The following is an 18,636-nucleotide window of genomic DNA, read 5'->3' on the forward strand; positions in this document are numbered from 1 at the left end:
AGTGTTGAATACAGATAAAACGATTCAATGAATGGTCAAAAGTTTTTTTTGAGAAGAACAATGATGGCAGAACTACAGGATAGAAGATGGTATCTGGTGAGATAAATGTTAACATTAAATAATGTGGAGATCAGTAGGGAGATTTGGTGGTCACCAGTTTAATGGGAAAAATATTTGCAAGGGTCACAAACTGGGTGTTATGGACAAGATGAACCAGGAAAGAGGAAATCGGGGCAAATAGAGAAATATGCCAGTTTGGGATCAGTTCAAGGAGAGCTGTAAAGAGGTTTAACCCAGTAAATCAATAAGCGATGGGAGTGGTAGGGTCACCTGGTCAGAAGGTCTCAAAATCTGTCACAAAGACACAATGAGCTAGTGAGTTTTGAGAAGATTTGTAGCTTAGGTTGAGGTTCTGGATGTAAGTTTGCTCACTGAGCTGGAAGATTAGTTTTCAGACGTTTTGTCACCATTCTAGGTAACATCATCAGTAAGCCTCCGGTGAAGCGCTGGTGTTATGTCCCACTTTTTATTTATGCATTTAGGTTTCCTTGGGTTGGGAATGTCATTTCCTGTTCTTTTCTCAGAGGCTGGTAGATGGGGTCCAAATTGATGGGTTGTTGATAGAGTTCTGGTTGGTGCGACCGTCTGTCTGATGGTTTTCAATGTTAAGCAGGAAAAAGGAAGGAAACACTCAATACACAAAGGAAAGCTTGATAAGGACTCAAAAAAGATTAAAAACATCATTATCCTACTTGCAGACAAAAGATGCTCAACAGTCATGTTAAACCAAACAGACTATTTTGAGAAAGTGAACACACTGCTTGTGGATACCGATACTTACCAATAGGTGGCAATAAACCTGATGCCACAACTAGAGAAATGAATCACAGCCTTTGTCAAAAACATTTCAGACATCTGGCAAATTAAACAAGACAGATTTTCAAAAAATGAAACCAGCCGGATCCAACATATCACGTTTTTCTGGATTACCCAAAATTCACAAATCAGGAACCCCCCTCAGACCCATCGTCTCATTACTTGGGTCACCAACATATACATTAGCCAAGGAACTACACCAAAGACTAAAACACTTAGTAGAAGACTCGTGCCATTCCATTCACTCAACCCAAGAATTCCTGAACACCAAAAACACCAAGGTAGAAGAGGATGAAATAATGGTCTCTTTTGATGTTCACATCCATCAACATCAATCTGGCCAAAGAGACACTGACTACACTATTAGAAGAACCAAAGACACGTACACCAAATACCACTAACTTTATCAGCAAGGACAACATATTCAAGCTAGTTGACCTATGCCTTACCACCCACTTCACTTTCAATAACAAAACCTTCAGACAAACCAACGGAAGACCCATGGGATCTCCGATATCAGGCTTCTTAGTAGAGGCAGTAATGCAGAGACTCAAACCATCAGCTCTGCCAACCATCCAACCCAAACTTTGGATCCACTAGAAGGATGACACCCTTGTCATTGCTAAATGAAACAAATTAGAAGAAACCTTCAAGACCATCAATATCCTTACTGGCATAAAATTCACAAGAAAGGAGGAAAACAACAACAAACTGCCGTTCCTAGATGTCACAGTAGAGCAAACAGTTAATGGGGAGCTTTAAACCAGTGACTACAGGAAAACAACACATACGGACTGTTAGCGCGGATGAAATGATATCAGTCCGAGCCCAGAGTGCGGTTCAACAATTGGTAACGTTTATTACTACAGTAACGCCAACGGAGACCAACCGAGGTCCGAATCTCGGCTGCTCTGCTGTTCCCGCGCGCAGCTTCATATTAGATACTTTTAGTTGTCAGGATGTGTGGGATTTGAGGATGAATGGGATGATAGTTCCCCATCATCACTGGAGTAGGTGCGAATAGGCTGTTTCCTGCCATCCCAGGAGAGTTGCAGGGCACGCACAATAGGGTGCTAATTGGTTTATGTAAAACGGGTCCAGGTATTATCTGCTTGTCTCTCTCTGTGAGGGCAGGGGCTAGCACCCCCCCTTTGTTCCCTTGGGGTGTTGGTGTGGATTGGTCTGTCCGTTCCTGTCTGGTGGATGCCTGTCCTTTGTGTCAGGATGGCTCCGTATCGATGGGTAAGGGTTTCAGTCAGTCTCTTGATGTGATTAGGAGATGGGTTTCCATATTTAATTAATTCCGGAGTTTTGGTCCATGAGTCATGGGTAATGTTGGTCTAGTGTGGATTCTATCTGTCCTCTGTCTCCTATCTCCCAGTCACGTGGGCGGACCGGCAGCTGCTGAGTTTTTGTGGGTTTAAAGCTGCGACTGCTGTTTAAAACACAAAAATGAATTCTTATCGTTTCCTGATGTAGGCATAGTCCCGTGGCAAAAGCAGGGCGGCTCTGATGCCCGCTTGCAGGACTAAATATTGAACTACAGAAGCAATCATCCCAACACCCACAAATGAAGCTGCATTAGAACATTATTTCAATGAGCCACAACACTCTGCAGCACAAAGGAACTATGAAGAGCAGAGGAAAATCACCTATACAGCGTATTAAAAAAAAATGGGTACCCAGTGAACACAGAAACTGATTTCTCAACAACAAACCCAAACAAGCAGACAAAACACATCGACAAACTCTAACCACTCTCCCCTACACGAAAGACATCTCAGAATCGACTGCCAGACTACTCAGACCTCTTGGCATCACTGTAGCCCAAAAACCCACCAACACACTAAAACAACAGCTAATTAACTTAAAAGACACTATACAGGCAACAAGCAATATAATGTCATTTATAAAATGCCTTGCAAGATCTGTGACAAGCACTACATTGGACAAACAGGCAGAAAACTAGCCACCCGGATACATGAACATCAATTAGCCACAAAAAGTCATGACCCACTATCCCTAATAAAGAAGAGCAGCACTTTGGCTGGGACAACAAATCCATCCTAGGACAAGCCAAACAGAAACAAACATGAGAACTTCTAGAAGCATGGCATTCCAACTGGAACTCTATCAACAAACACATTGATTTGGACCCCTTCTACCACCTTCTGAGAAAAAGAACAGGAAATGGCATCACCAACCCAAGGAAACCTAAACACAAATATAAAGCAGGACATAACACTAGCGCTTCACCAGAGGCTCACTGATGATGTTACCTAGTATGGTGATGAAATGTCTGAAAACAAACCTTCCATCTCAGTGAGCAAACTCATATCCAAATCATGAGTTTTTTGCACTTATTATTAAAGATAAGCATGATTGCAATAGAGGAAACAAACCAGAGATTTCACACTTGAGGAATCAGAGAATAGTAAAGAATTTTAACAGAAATATAGTGCTTTACATAACCACTGGGTATCTGTAGGTGCTTTAGAGTCATTAAGTACTTTTGAAGTGGAGTCACTTATAATACAGAAAATGTGGCAGTCAATTACACCCCCCCCCCTCACAAATAACAGTTTGAAACGGAATAGATAGTCTGTGATGATAGAGATGAATATGCACCACTGAGTCACCATTTCTCTGGCTGAAGAAATTCCTCCTCATCTCCGTTCTAAAAGGTTGTCCCTTCAACCTGAGGCTGTGCCCCCAGAATCTAGTTTTCCCTACTAGTGGAAACATCTTCTCCATGTCTACTCTACCCACGATTCTCATGATCCTGTAAGTTTCAATCAGAGCCTTCCCCCATCCTTCTAAACTCCACTGAGTACAGACTCAGTGTCTCATCCATTCCTCATATGACAAGCCCTTCATCCCAACAGCATTCTTGGAAACTACTCAAACGCCAGTCAGTATGGCAGTCAGTTACACACACAACTCTCACAAAATAATCTTTACAAGGTGGATGTGGAAAGATATTTTCTTCTGTGGTTGAGTGCAGAATGAGCAGACATTGTTTTAAAATTAGGGTTCAGCTTTTTAGGAAATAGATGAGAATTTTTTTTCCCTCTCAGAAGATTGAGAGACTTTGGAATATTGCCTCAAAAAGTAGTAAAAGCAGTCTCATTAAATCGTTTTGAGGCACAAAAGTAGATTCTTGTTTGGTAAAGACTATCAGGTGTGGTTTAGAATATGGAATTAAAACAAAACAAACTGATCTTATTTATGATTTGGAGATGCCGGTGTTGGACTGGGGTGTACAAAGTTAAAAATCACACAACACCAGGTTATAGTCCAACAGGTTTAATTGGAAGCACACTAGCTTTCGGAACGACGCTCCTTCATCAGGTGATAGTGGAGGGCTCAATCCTAACACACTGAATTTATAGCAAAAATTTAGTGTGATGTAACTGAAATTAAGCTATCACCATTGTTAACAGCTAACCCGAGAATGCAACTTTTTTTAAAAAAGGTTTTGTGATTTACACATGAAAGAAGTGAAACTATCACTGTATTCTAACAGATGAAAGGCTTAACAGACATTCAATTTTTCAATGTATAATTTCAGTTACATCATACTGTAAATTTTTGCTATAAATTCTGTGTTAGGATTGAGCCCTCCACTATCACCTGATGAAGGAGCGTCGCTCCAAAAGCTAGTGTGCTTCCAATTAAACCTGTTGGACTATAACCTGATGTTGTGTGATTTTTAATCTTATTTATTAGTGGAGCAGTCTTGAGGGCTTTTACTCTTTCATGTATTTGAACGTGGAAATTAATTATAATGTGTGTATCGGTGGGGAGGAGAAGCCATCTGTTTCTGGGGCTTCTGGAGAACTTGACTGAAATTTACATGATAGAACTTAGCAATAACCTGCTATTTGACACCCAGTTTGGGCGACTCAGCTCCTGACATCATTATAGCCTTGGTTGAACATGGACAAAAAGAGTTGAATACCAATCAGGCAAGAGAGTGACTGCCTTTGACATCAAAACTGCATTTAACTAAATGTGGCATCAAGCAACTCTAGTGAAACTGGAGCCAATGGAAATCAGGAAAAATTGTCCACTGGTTGAAGTCAAACTTGGGTCAAATCAAGATGGTTCTGAATGATAGAAGTAGTCATTTAAGCTCCAGAGCATCTCTATAGGAGTTCCACAGTGTTTTATCCCAGGCCTAACCTGCTTCAATCAATGTCATTCCCATCCATAAAGTCAGAAGTGGGGATGTCAAAGATTATTGCACAATGTTCATTATTGCAAAACCATTCTCATCTCCTCAGATATTGAAACAGTCTATGCCCAGCTAGCCAGTTCCACACTGACTCCTAAATATCCTGAAGATAATAGTGATGAGCTGCCCCTTGTGGTGTAGGGACTCATGCACTGCTGCTGTGGAAGTTCCAGGACTTTGACCCAAGGACATTCAAGAAATAGTGATTATAGTTCCAAGTCCAGGTAGTGTATGGCTTGAAGGGGAATCTTCAGGTTGTAGATCTGCCCCTTTATCTCCCCATTTCTTTGTCTCAAAGAGAGTACCAGAACAATCTAAATTAACTCTGGAACTGGTAGTTCCCTCCTTGCAACTTTTCAAGTTATAAATATAGATTTATGAAAGGGAAATTGTATTTGTCAAAACTACTAAAGTTTTTTTTGAGGACACAAGTAGTAAAAAGGATAAGGGAGAACCAGGAGAAAAAGTGAGGACTGCAGATGCTGGAGATCAGAGTCGAGAGCATAGTGCTGGAAAAGCACAGCAGGACAGCAGGTCAGGCAGCATCTGAGGAGCAGCAGAATCGATGTTTCGGGCATAAGCCCTTCATCAGGGAGAACCAGTAAACATGGTGTATTTGGATTTTCAGAAAGATTATAAGAGAGTTCCACATTAAATGTTATTATGCAGAATTAGAGCACATGGAATTGTTGGCAATACACTGGCATGGATTAAGAGTTGAGTAGTCAGGAAATGGACAGTAAGAATAAATGGGTCATTTTTGAAGCAGAGGATAGTGACGAGGAATTCCACAGGGACCAGTCCTTGGGCCTCAGCTATTCAGAATATCTATCAATGATTTGGATGAGGGAATCAATTAATACGTATAAGTTTACTGACATCTTAAATTAGTTGCAAGAGAGAGTGACAAGAAGGATTTGAAGAGGGCTCAGGGAAATTTAGACATGTTTACAGAGTGGGCAAATACATGACAGATGCAGTATAAATGTAAAGTTGTTAATTTCAGAAGGGAAAATAGACTGGCAGAGTATTCATTAAATGATGGCAGATTGGGAAAGGTTGATATACAGAAAAATATGGATGCCATTTTATATTGGCCATGTGAGAGACGCAGTGTTTTTTCCTCGAAGTCTGGCCCAATCAGGTCCATGATGCAAGACTCTGTGCTCTAAGGGTTGTTCCCTGGGATACACATGAAGACAAATAACAACTGCCCCTGGAGGACCATAAGCTCAATGAAAGACTCTCTTTAGTCTTCCAGAAACTTGTTGGACTTCCAATTCAAAGATCTGACCTTGACCAAGTGTTGTGGTCTGATATGTTCTAAGGTCCAGGAGTACATGCCAAGGGATGTGCTAAGATTAGAGTGGTGCTGGAAAAGCACAGGTGGTCAGGCAGCATCCGAGGAGCAGGAAAAATTGACGTTTTGGCCCTGATGAAAGGCTTTTGCCCGAAACATCGATTTTTCCTGCTCCTCGAATGTTGCCTGACCGGTTGTGCTTTTCCAGCACTACTCTAATCTGGACTCTGATTTCCAGCATCTGCAGTCCTCACTTTTGCCTAGGGGATGTGCTAAGCCTGGGGCAGGTATTACCAAGGCACAGTGGGGAAATGGCATAGTCTCAAGTCTTTCTGCCATAATATAATGAGGATCTATTACATTCAAGATCTCCTCATAGCTTTAATGAGAATGTGAATAGTTCTCTCTCATTTTGGTAAGTTACCTTTTTTGTGATGGATTGGAGCCCGCAATATGGAATGTTAGAATTTCAGTATATGCTTTGTGTTGTATATATTTAAAATTTATGAATAAAGTATATTTTTGCAATTAAAAAAAATCTACTTTTATTCCAGTCATCCTTATTTGACACCCACTGTCTTCTTTGAAACCTGCTCAATCCTGCACTACACATGCATTATTAAAAAGGGAGCATATGCTAATGGATATCCCACAATTTTTACAATGTGAGCATTACCTTTTTTATTACAAAAATATATTTTATTCATAAAAAATACTTCATGAACATACATAAGGTACTAAAACATTTCTGTACAATCTTTGCAGACAATGAAAACAAACATATTGAAATTTGACATCCTTTAGGGTTCCCTGCAGTTGCAAACAAAGGTATTTGCTATTCATGCAGGACACTATATACATTTTGAGGCGGCAAGGGAATGTGATAACCAAACAGACCCTCGTCGTACATTGGCAGAAAGACCTTAGATGTTGGTCTTTCCCTGCTACGCTTTGGCGGCAGCTGCTCCAAACTTTACTGCATCCCTCAGCACAGTCAATTCTTTACTGTGGAAGACTGACAAGTTTTGGGCAGACCAAACAGTTTTTCACTGAGCTGATGATCTCCCAGGTGCATTTGATGTTTGTCTCGGTGTGTTTCCCAGGGGACAACCTGTAGAGCACAGACTCCTGTGTCACAGAGCAGTTTGGTATGAACTTTGCCAAAAACTAATGCATGTCTGTCTGCAGACATTCTTTGCAAAAGCACAATCCAGAAGAAGGTGTTTAACAGTCTTTTGCCGTGCCACTGCTTCGAGGACAATGTGAATGGTGGTACGTACAATAAGGATCTGACAAGTTGTGACCTTCTTGCCACCATCTAAGCTACATTTAGTGTTTGCTAGAAAGTGCTGGCGATGATGCATTCTGCCAAACGATTTTGACAGTCTGTTCAGGGAAACTACTCTCTCCTTTTCCCACAATGTCTATTATGCTACATGCTGACACTGCCCGATGGACTTGTGGTCAAATGTGTATTCTTTTGCAAATGTTTCCATGAGGGACAGGTGATATGGAACTTGTACTACAGCAATAGGGCCAGGCCTATTGCTTGTAGTACAGGGTCAGGTTAGAACCTCAGCATTTAGTGACATTTGGTGCTTGCATATCGAGGATCTGTGCTCAGCACTCAAAGGTGGCCATCAGGATGAGGGTAGCATTAGGTACATTTACTGCCCCCACTTAACTAGGGCTTTAAACATGGTGTCCCTGTGGACACAGTCCATTTTTGACCTCCAGATGTAATGGAAGATGGTTTGGGTGACTGCAGTGACACAGGTGCGGGGAATAGGCCAGACCTGCACCATATACAATAACACAGAATACCTCACCTTGACGACCAGACTTTTACCTGCAATGGATAGGGAGCGGTACTCCCATTTGCCCAGTTTCTGCCTCACCTTAGTGAAAATGTCCTTCCAAATTTTGGTGCATGCCTCAATATACCCAGCACCTTAAGATAATCTGACCTAAAGGATCAGTCGCCATAGTTCTCAAACAGGATGGCCTCATTTTTGCCTCAATTTACTCCGGAGGCAAGTTCGAGCTGGTCACAGATGCTCATCATTCTGCACACTGACATCAAATCAGAGCAGAAAATGGCAACATGATACACGTCAAGGAGGCTTTCACCTGCAGCCCTCTGCTGCATGGAGTAGTCATCACTCTCAGGTTCACATCCTTCCTGATGGATTTAGCAAAAGGTTCTGTACAATCCACAAACAAGTCAGGAGAGAGTGAACAACTCTGCCTAAGTCCAGATATGATTGGAAACTTTGATTCCCATCCACTCATTGACTCAAAGTCATGTTCATACAGCATGGAAACAGACCTTTCAGCCCAACTCATCTATACCAACCAGATTTCCTAACCTGAATTAGTCCCATTTGCCAGCATTTGGCCCATGTCTCTCTAAACCTTGCATATCTATGTACCTATCCACATCTCTTTTAAATGTTATACTTGTACTCGCCTCTACCACTTCCCAACTCCTATACTCACTGCTTTGACTGATGAAGGCAGGCGTGTCAAATGCCTTCTTTACCAACCTGTCTACCTGTGATGCCACTTTCAAGGAACTATATACCTACTCCTCTAGGTCTCTCTGTTCAAGAACACTCCTCAGGCCCCTACCATTAACTGTGAAAGTCCTGCCTGGTTTGTCTTACCAAAATACAATACCTTGCATCTAACCTCATCTGCCATTCCTCAGCCCACAGGCCCATCTGATTAAGATCCTATTGTACTCTGAGCTAACCTTCTTCACTGTCCACTTGTTATGGACTAGGCCAGACCACTCAAAAACATTCTTAAGCTGGCAAACCAGACCATAACTTTGCAATTTGTTTTGATAAGTGTACAGTGAAAATTACATGAAGTTAGCTAGCTACGTTGACAACCAGATTTTAAAACAGACAAAAATGTATTCACAAAACTACACAATGAAAAACAAAGAATAAAATAAAGAACCCCTCCAGAACTCAGTCAATCAAAACTAGACTTAATTATGCTGTTCAGAATATACACAACAATCCCAATAAGCAAACCCCCTTAAAAAAACAGTAAAAATGGAACAAATGCTGACAGGTTGAAGTTAGAAAGGCAGAAGGAGAGAGACATCCTGTTTCCACATAGTCCACTGCTGAACCTCTAATTAGTTCTGGACTGAACTGCTCAGCTAGAGAGCTGACCACCCCACTTTCATTATACAGGTCACTTCTAAAATATGATCACTTTGGCCTGAAGTCTCATCTGTTTACATATAAACAAAAAAACTCTCAAGATCCTTTAATATCTAAACTAAACCAGTCTAGTCGGAACCAGGAGCTGTTTATGACCCCTTTGAAAAAAAAGCAAGGACACAGTATCCTTGAGAAAAAGAATAGCTTTTAGAAAAAAAACGACCAGCTTTGTGACACACTATATCACCAATTCTGGTGTCATCTGCGAACTTACCAACCATGCCTCTGTATTCTTATCCAAATTGTTTATATAAATGAGGAACATTAGACCCAGCACTGATACTTGCAACACTGTTGGTCACAGGCCTTCAGTCTGAAAAACAATCACCTACCATCAACATATGCCTCCTACTGTCAAGCCAATTTTGTATCCAATTGGCTGGATCTCCCCAGATCCCATGTGATCTAATTTTACTAATCGGTCTACCATGCAACATGTACCGGGAAATAGAGAAGGCATGTCAGAAAGGCAAGGTTACATTGATCATGGGGGACTTCAATATGCAGGTGGACTGGGTAAATAAAGTTTTTAGTGGATCTAAAGAAAGGGAATTCATGGAATGCTTACAGGATGGCATTTTGGAACAGCTTGTCATGGAGCCCACAAGAGAGCAGGCTATTCTGGACCTAGTGCTTTGCAATGAACCAGACTCTATAAAAGATCTTAAAGTAAGGGAACCCTTAGGAAGTAGCGACCATAATATGATAGAGTTCAGTCTGGAGTTTGAAAGGGAGAAGGCAAAATCGGATGTAATGGTGTTACAGTTGAATAAAGGTAATTATGAGGGCATGAGAGAGGAACTGACTAAAATAGACTGGAAGCAGAGGCTAACCGGGAAGACAGTAGAGCAAAAATGGCAGGAGTTTGTAGGTATAATTGAGGACACTGTACAGAGGTTCATTCCCAAGAAAAGAAAGACTAACCGGGGAGGGATTAGACAACCTTGGCTGACAAAGGAAGTCAGGAAATGTATTAAAGAAAAAGAGAGATCCTATAAAGTGGCTAAGAACAGTGGGAAATCAGAAGATTGGGAAGGATACAAAAGCAAACAGAGGATAACAAAGAGTGTAATAAGAAATGAGAGGATCAAATATGAAGGTAGGCTAGCCAGTAATATTAGAAATAATAGTAAAAGTTTCTTTCAGTACATAAGAAACAAACGACAGGCAAAAGTAGACATTGGGCCACTTCAAACTGATGCAGGAACCCAGTGATGGGAGATAAGGAAATAGCAGGAGAACTTAACAAGTACTTTGCGTCAGTATTCACAGTGGAAGACATGAGTAATATCCCAAAAATTAAAGGGTGTCACGGGGCTGAGTTGAGTATGGTTGCCATTACGAAAGAGATCGTGCTAGAAAAGTTAAAAAGTCTTAAAATTGATAAATCTCCTGGCCCCGATGGGATACACCCTAGAGTTCTGAGCGAGGTGGCTGAGGAAATAGCAGAGGCATTGGTTGAGATCTTTCAAGAGTCACTGGAGTCAGAAAAGGCCCCGGATGATTGGAAGATGGCTGTTGTAACCCCTTTGTTCAAGAAAGGATCAAGGCAAAAGATGGAAAATTATAGGCCAATCAGCTTAACCTTGGTTGTTGGTAAAATTCTAGAATCCATCATTAAGGATGAGGTTTCTAAATTCTTGGAAGAGCAGAGTCTGATTAGAACAAGTCAACATGGATTTAGTAAAGGGAGGTCATGCCTGACAAACCTGTTGGAATTTTTTGAAGAGGTAACAAGTAGGTTAGACCAGGGAAACCCAGTGGATGTGATCTATCTAGACTTTCAAAAAGCCTTTGATAAGGTGCCACACGGGAGGCTGCTTAGCAAGGTGAGGGCCCATGGTGTTTGAGGTGAGCTGCTGGGATGGATTGAGGATTGGCTATCTAACAGAAGGCAGAGAGTTGGGATAAAAGGTTCTTTTTCAGAATGGCAGCCGGTGACGAGCGGTGTCCCGCAGGGTTCGGTACTGGGGCCACAGCTGTTCGCATTATATATTAATGATTTGGATGAGGGAACCGGGGGCATTCTAGCGAAGTTTGCCGATGATACGAAGTTAGGTGGACAGGCAGGTAGTACTGAGGAAGTGGGGAGGCTACAGAAGGATCTAGACAGGTAGGGAGAGTGGTCCAGGAAATGGCTGATGGAATTTAACGTGAGCAAGTGCGAGATCTTGCACTTTGGCAAAAAGAATAAAAGCATAGACTACTTTCTAAATGGTGAGAAAATTAATAAAGCCAAAGCACAAAGGGATCTGGGAGTGCTAGTCGAGGATTCTCTAAAGGTAAACATGCAGGTTGAGTCCGTGATTAAGAAAGCGAATGCAATGTTGTCTCTTATCTCAAGAGGGTTGGAATATAAAAGCAGAGATGTACTACTAAGACTTTATAAAGCTCTGGTTAGGCCCCATTTGGAGTACTGTGTCCAGTTTTGGTCCCCACACCTCAGGAAGGACATACTGGCACTGGAACGTGTCCAGCGGAGATTCACACGGATGATCCCTGGAATGGCAGGTCTAACATATGAGGAACGGCTGAGGATACTGGGATTGTATTCGTTGGAGTTTAGAAGATTAAGGGGAGACTTAATAGAGACGTACAAAATAATACATGGCTTGGAAAAGGTGGATGCTAGGAAATTGTTTCAGTTAGACGAGGAGACTAGGACCCATGGACACAGCCTTAGAATTAGAGGGGGTCATTTCAGAACAGAAATGCGGAGACATTTCTTCAGCCAGAGTGGTGGGCCTATGGAATTCATTGCCACGGAGTGCAGTGGAAGCCGGGACGCTAAATGTCTTCAAGGCCGAGATTGATAGATTCTTGTTGTCTAGAGGAATTAAGGGCTACGGGGAGAACGCTGGTAAGTGGAGCTGAAATGCGCATCAGCCATGATTGAATGGCGGAGTGGACTCAATGGGCCGAATGGCCTTACTTCCACTCCTATGTCTTATGGTCTTATGCTACAGCTTGTTGAAGGCCTTGCTAAAGTCCATGTAGACAACCATCTATCACTCTGCCTTCATCTATCTTCTTGGTCACCTCTTCACAAAACTCAATCAAGTTTGTGAGATACAATTTCCCATCCATAAAGTCATGCTGACTATCTCTAATCAGTCCTTGCCTTTCCAAATGCATGTAGATTCTGTCTCTTAGACTCCCCTGCTAGGGGCACCACAATTTATTCCCTAGCTTCCCATAATGTCCTGGAGTACAGTTGATAAATCCTGGGGATTTATCTACCTCACTTTTCAAGACCTTCAGCACCTCCTTTTCTGTAATGTGGACTCTGTGGCTGGACAGGCCACTCAAAATAATGAACTTATCTTGGAGTTACAAAAGATGGACAATGATTAAAGCATGCTGGGAAATGGGAATCAGCCTCGACCAAAATGATTGTGCTAATCAATATCTGCAGAACCCAGATAGGCTGCAGCCACCAGCATCTGGATCAGTGGTGCTGGAAGAGCACAGCAATTCAGGCAGCATCCGAGGACAGGCAAAATCGACGTTTCGGGCAAAAGCCCTTCATCAGGAATAAAGGCAGAGAGCCTGAAGCGTGGAGAGATAAGCTAGAGGAGGGTGGGGGTGGGGATAGAGTAGCATAGAGTACAATAGGTCAGTGGGGGAGGAGATAAAGGTGATAGGTCAGGGAGGAGAGGGTGGAGTGGATAGGTGGAAAAGGAGCTGGGCAGGTCGGACAAGTCCAGACAAGTCAAGGGGATCGTGTTGCTGGAGGTTAGAAACTAGGATGAGGTGGGGGAAGGGGAAATGAGGAAGCTGTTGAAATCCACATTGATGCCCTGGGGTTGAAGTGTTCCGAGGCGGAAGATGAGGCGTTCTTCTTCCATGCGTCTGGTGGTGAGGGAGCGGCGGTGGAGGAGGCCCAGGACTTCCATGTCCTCGGCAGAGTGGGAGGGGGAGTTGAAATGTTGATTGGTTCGGGTGTCTCGGAGATGTTCCCTAAAGCGCTCTGCTAGGAGGCGCCACGTCTCCCCAATGTAGAGGAGACCGCATCGGGAGCAACGGATACAATAAATGATATTGGTGGATGTGCAGGTAAAACTTTGATGGATGTGGAAGGCTCCTTTAGGGCCTTGGATGGAGGTGAGGGAGGAGGTGTGGGCACAGGTTTTACAGTTCCTGCGGTGGCAGGGGAAAGTGCCAGGATGGGAGGGTGGGTCACAGGGGGGCGTGGACCTGACCAGGTAGTCACGGAGGGAACGGTCTTTGCGGAAGGAGGAGAGGGGTGGGGAGAAAAATATATCCCTGGTGGTGGGATCTGTTTGGAGGTGGCGGAAATGTCGGCGGATGATTTGGTTTATGCCACCAGGAGACAGTTTACAAATAAACCTCGTAGCTGTAGACCCTATAATACACACAAGAATTTGTGTTTGAATGGGACAACAGAATGTCATCCCTCGGATAATCGGAAACATCAAGATGTGCACCAGACATAGAGGTGCCTCGCATCCCTATTTGGAGGAGGCTATGTGTATCCAGCACCTCCACTAATGGACACTTAAGAACCAACCTTCCATCAACATGTCAACACTTGGTTGGGTTCAACCAATCAGGGTGACCAAACTTTATTAATCCATTGTAACTTACTCAAGACACTTCTAAAAGAGATGAATCACTGCAAAACCACACCTGGTGTGGTACCTCATGAATAACCAAGACAATCTTGAAATCATCAGAAGGCAACCAGACATCATCACATGGAACAGGGTCAAGTTGTTGTGTGGTGGTATATGATCATCCAGAGTTAGGTTAAAGCACAGATAAATTGGTAGAGTAAATTGTTACTTTATAGTATATTGTGTGAATAGTATTGTTAAATGAATAAATATTATTGTTTTAGTATTATTAAGAGTTGACTCACAGTTCTTTTGCTAGATAGGATTTGAAACACTGTGGCTATCACAATAACGCTTCAATACATCTTTATTTTATTTCCCGAGTTCCCTATCTTCCATATCTTTCTCTACAGCAAATACTGATGCCTTTACCTGCTTATGCTCCTCAGTGTTGACCCTCGAGTTGCATTCGGTGAACTGATGCATGCTGATACTAGCAACTCCGCTTTTTAATTCTGACTACCGGTTTTTGCAAAGTATTTGATATCCCGTGGAGAGAGCCATCAGTAGTGTCTGGAATGGTCCTCGCCCACCCACAAAACGTCACTATGCCACTAATTTAACCCCACCCCCGGCCTCGCGACCGCCTCTGATTTGTAACCGTTCTCCGCGAGCTTTCAGTAACGGTTGGTGAACCTCACATAATTGGCAGCACTCCCAGCCAATAGGAAGATGAAATTGACAGGTCGTCCTATCATAAGCAGTGGCGATGGTGATCGGTTCTGGCCAATGGGCATTGAGGAAAGTCGGGAGGTGGGTTTTTAGTGCTGGTGCGTCCCTGGTCCCTTTTCCCTGCGGGTGGTGTTGGGGGTTTATTCCTGCAGCAATGAGTGTGTCGCTGAGGTAGGTCACTGCTTGGCGTCATTGAAAAGAAATCCTTGAAAAGCAAAAGCCCTATTTTCTTTCCCTCTACATGGGGGGAGGGGAGGTCAGTGATCCTAAAGCCGCAGCTTTCACATTGTTTATTCCTCTGTGTGTGGTGGCGGCGGCGGCCTCTGCATCGACGGCTGCCAGTTGTTATCGCTGCCCTGAGGTCAGCAGGCCGAGCGCTAATACCGCCGTTGGCAGTTTCCTACACAGCTAGTCCTTTTAAAGACTTGAGATATGCCTAGCATCTCAAAACACCCCGTCGACATCAAGTGTCGTCAGATTCGGTCGTTGTTACGATGCATTTGGTTTAGTAGTTAGGGGTTGTGCTGCTCAGTGCCATCCAACAGCGTGTGAGTATCGTCACCCTGGATTTTTCATTTGATCAGCCAGTATCTGGCATATGTGGCCTCAGTACCTGACGTTCTACTGAAATTTACCAGTTAATTTTATACAAGTCACGCTAACAGCCACTTTAAGAACGTTAGTTGTGGATCCTTAATTGCTGGAGGTAACGCACTCCCATGCAAGGGACTCTTTTGCAAACAAAAGGCTCAGTGGTTAGCACTCCTGCCTCGTAGCGCCAGGGTCACGGTTTCGATTCCAGCCTTGGGCAACTGTTTGCGTGGGTTTCCTCTGGGTGCTCCGGTATCCTCCCACAATCCAAAGATGTGCAGGTTAGGTGAATTGGCCATAATAAATTGCCCATAGTTTCAGGGATATGTAGGTTTGATGCATTAGTCAAGGGTAAATATAGTGTAGGGGAATGGGTCAGGGTGGGTTACTCTTCAGAGGGTCGGCGTGGACTTGTCGGGCCAAATGGCCTGTTTCCACATTGCAAAAAGTCTATGATTCTGTCGAGAAAAGAAGACCAACCACCCAAGTCTTGTGGCCTTTTCAACAACTGAGAGCTCTCATTTCCTTGGTGCTTTCTCTATGGAAACATCCATTTAATCTGTTGACTTGCCAACCAAGCTGCATGTATTTGCTTTCTATTTTTGTTTTTCAGATTTGACTTTTTTTTGTAGCAGACGTAACTAATGGGGTAATTAATGCAAGGATCAAAACTTCGACATTGCGAATAGCTAGGGCCTATGTATGGGGATATCAATGACTTGGATATAATATTTCCAAATTGTGGATGATACAAAGTTAAGTGGGAATATGTGTTGTGAGGAAGAGATAATGTTGCTTAATGGGATTTGGACAGGGCTTAGTGAGTAGGGAAGAACATGGCAGATGGGATATAATGTGGGGAAAAAGAGGTTACCCACTTTGGCAGGAGAAACAGATGTGTAGAGTATTTTTAAATGGTAGGTAGTTGGGAGGTATAGATGCACAAAGGGACCAAGATGCTCTTCTTGATAAGTCATTGAAAGTTTAAGATGCAGGTGCAGCAAGCTATAAGACAGCTAACAGAATGCAAGCAATTATTGCAAAGCATTTAACAACAGGAGTAGTGAAGTCTTGCTTAAAATGTACAGAAGTTTGACACGCACTTATGTATTGAGTACTATTTTAATAGAATTAAAGGGTCATTAGCAATGTCGATACAAAATTGGATCACTGACCGGAAAGTGAGTAATGGCCAATGGATATTTTTTGGGCTGGATGAAGGAGTGGAGTTGAAGTGGAGTTCCCCAGGGATCTTGGTGTACAAGTGTCAGTTTGAATATGTAGTCGTTACATCACTTAAACTATGACGAGGACAATGTAGTCAAAAGGACATCAATAAGTTGAAGAAGACAAATGGGTAGCAGATGATATTCAATGCAGAGAAGTGTGAGGTGGTGCATTTTGGTAGGAAAAACATTGCATCACCTTTTTATTTCAAATGTCTTTCAATCTAGAGTGCAGGAGCAGAGGGACGTGTGTGTGTGTAGATCACTGAAAGTGGCAGGAAAAATGGAGAGCACTAAGTAAAGCATACAGTATTGTCTGCATTTTTGGGGTTGAGAGTATAAAAACAAGGAAGTGATGTTGATTTTTTTTTAAGATACTTGTTGGACCTCAGCTAGAGTACTGTGTGCAATTCTGGGTACTTCTTTATAGGAAGAATATAGACACAATGAAGAGAGTGCAGAAGGTGTTTACAGAAAATGTTTTGAGATGAGAAACTTCAGTTGTGAGGATAGACTTAAAAAGTTTGGACTTTTCTTTGAGACCGGGCCAAGAGGAGATATGAAAAAGGGTTTCAAAATTGAGTGGGCTAAATACAGTAATTAAGGAGAAACTTTTTTCTGCTTGTAAAAGGAACAAGGACGATGGGGTATAGATTTAATGTGATTTGCTAAAGGACAAATGTGATATGAGAAAAATAAACTTTTTCACTCAGCCAGCAGTTAAGGTACAGATTCCACTGCCTGGAACAATGGTGGAAGCAGATTCAACCGAGGCATTCAAAAGGGCATTGGACTATTTGGATAAAAATAATGTGCTGGGCAAGGGTTGTCAAGAAACCGAACTAGATAATGAAGCACATTCCTAGAGCTAATGCTGGCAGGATTGGACCAGTTGTAGAGTAATTCTTTTACTCTGAGGGTTATAAATCTTTGGAATTCTCTACCTCAGTGGTTTTGAAGCTCAGTCTATCTTTGCCAGTTTGATAGATGTCATTTTAACTTTGCTAAATTAGGACACCTGTTTTGGAGAGATTTGAATTGAGTGAAAAATGGGCGTGAATTTGGGAGTTCACCAAATGTGTAAGAAAGTTGGAGATTTGGCAATTTTTAAAGATTGAGATCTTTCTCCCCTTAACGAAAGGGTTGGTGATCACAAATTGGGAGGAGAGAGGCAAATCTGAACTGAGAACTGTTTAAAATGTCATTAATGTCGGAGCCAAGAAGGGGGTTTATCAACTGCAGTTTAGAATGAATAAGAATTGAAAGCACAGGAAGTGGGTCTCATGACATGAGAATGATGGACAATAGGAGAGATGTCTCAAGAAAGGAACAAGTTCAGCCCTAGAGCAGAGAGTTTTCAAGAAGTTTATGATGAGCTAGGAAAGGACCTGCAGTTGATTGGAATGGTTATGTCACACTGATTTTTTTTAAAACAAAATCCACAAATTTCTACTTGTCATGAGAATTGCGTGAAGTGGTCTTCCTTTATAAAAATAAGCATTTGAGAATTATTCTGGAAAAATGAGCAATTGCAGATATTAGCAGTACTTGAGTGCTTTCTGATTTGGCCGTAAATGCTTAAACCAGTTGATTACCTATTCTGTTTAAGTCTGTGTCCCTTCAACTTGTCCCTTGTGGCGATGAGGGTTATATTAGAAGGGAAGGCCAGTTTGTATATGTGTAATAGGTTTTGTAGGGATTAGGTTTACTAGGATTGAGGTTGGGATGTTGTTTAGTAGATCAGTAGCGGTAGAAATTTGTGCTGAAAGGATTCTGGAAGGCCAAAGGAAGCAAGTGCATGAAATCTCCTCCAACTCCCAAGTTATCTTGCAAGTCAAACGGCATATTGACTTAATGT

At 42.4% G+C, this 18,636-nt stretch overlaps 1 protein-coding gene across 1 annotated transcript in view; it reads left to right on the forward strand.

Moving 5' to 3' along the window:
- Positions 1–15,043: 15,043 nt before the first annotated feature.
- Positions 15,044–18,636, forward strand: part of cetn3 (centrin 3) — a 48,935-nt gene continuing 45,342 nt past the window's right edge. The window contains exon 1 of the mRNA XM_043709022.2: positions 15,044–15,132. Coding sequence (XP_043564957.1) covers positions 15,116–15,132 — 17 coding nt within the window. The 5' untranslated portion in view covers positions 15,044–15,115. The remainder of the gene's footprint in view (positions 15,133–18,636) is intronic.

Source organism: Chiloscyllium plagiosum, unplaced genomic scaffold, assembly GCF_037043375.1.
Source record: "Chiloscyllium plagiosum isolate Xiang-an unplaced genomic scaffold, Cpla_swu_hap1 HiC_scaffold_2, whole genome shotgun sequence".
Lineage (NCBI taxonomy): Eukaryota > Metazoa > Chordata > Chondrichthyes > Orectolobiformes > Hemiscylliidae > Chiloscyllium > Chiloscyllium plagiosum.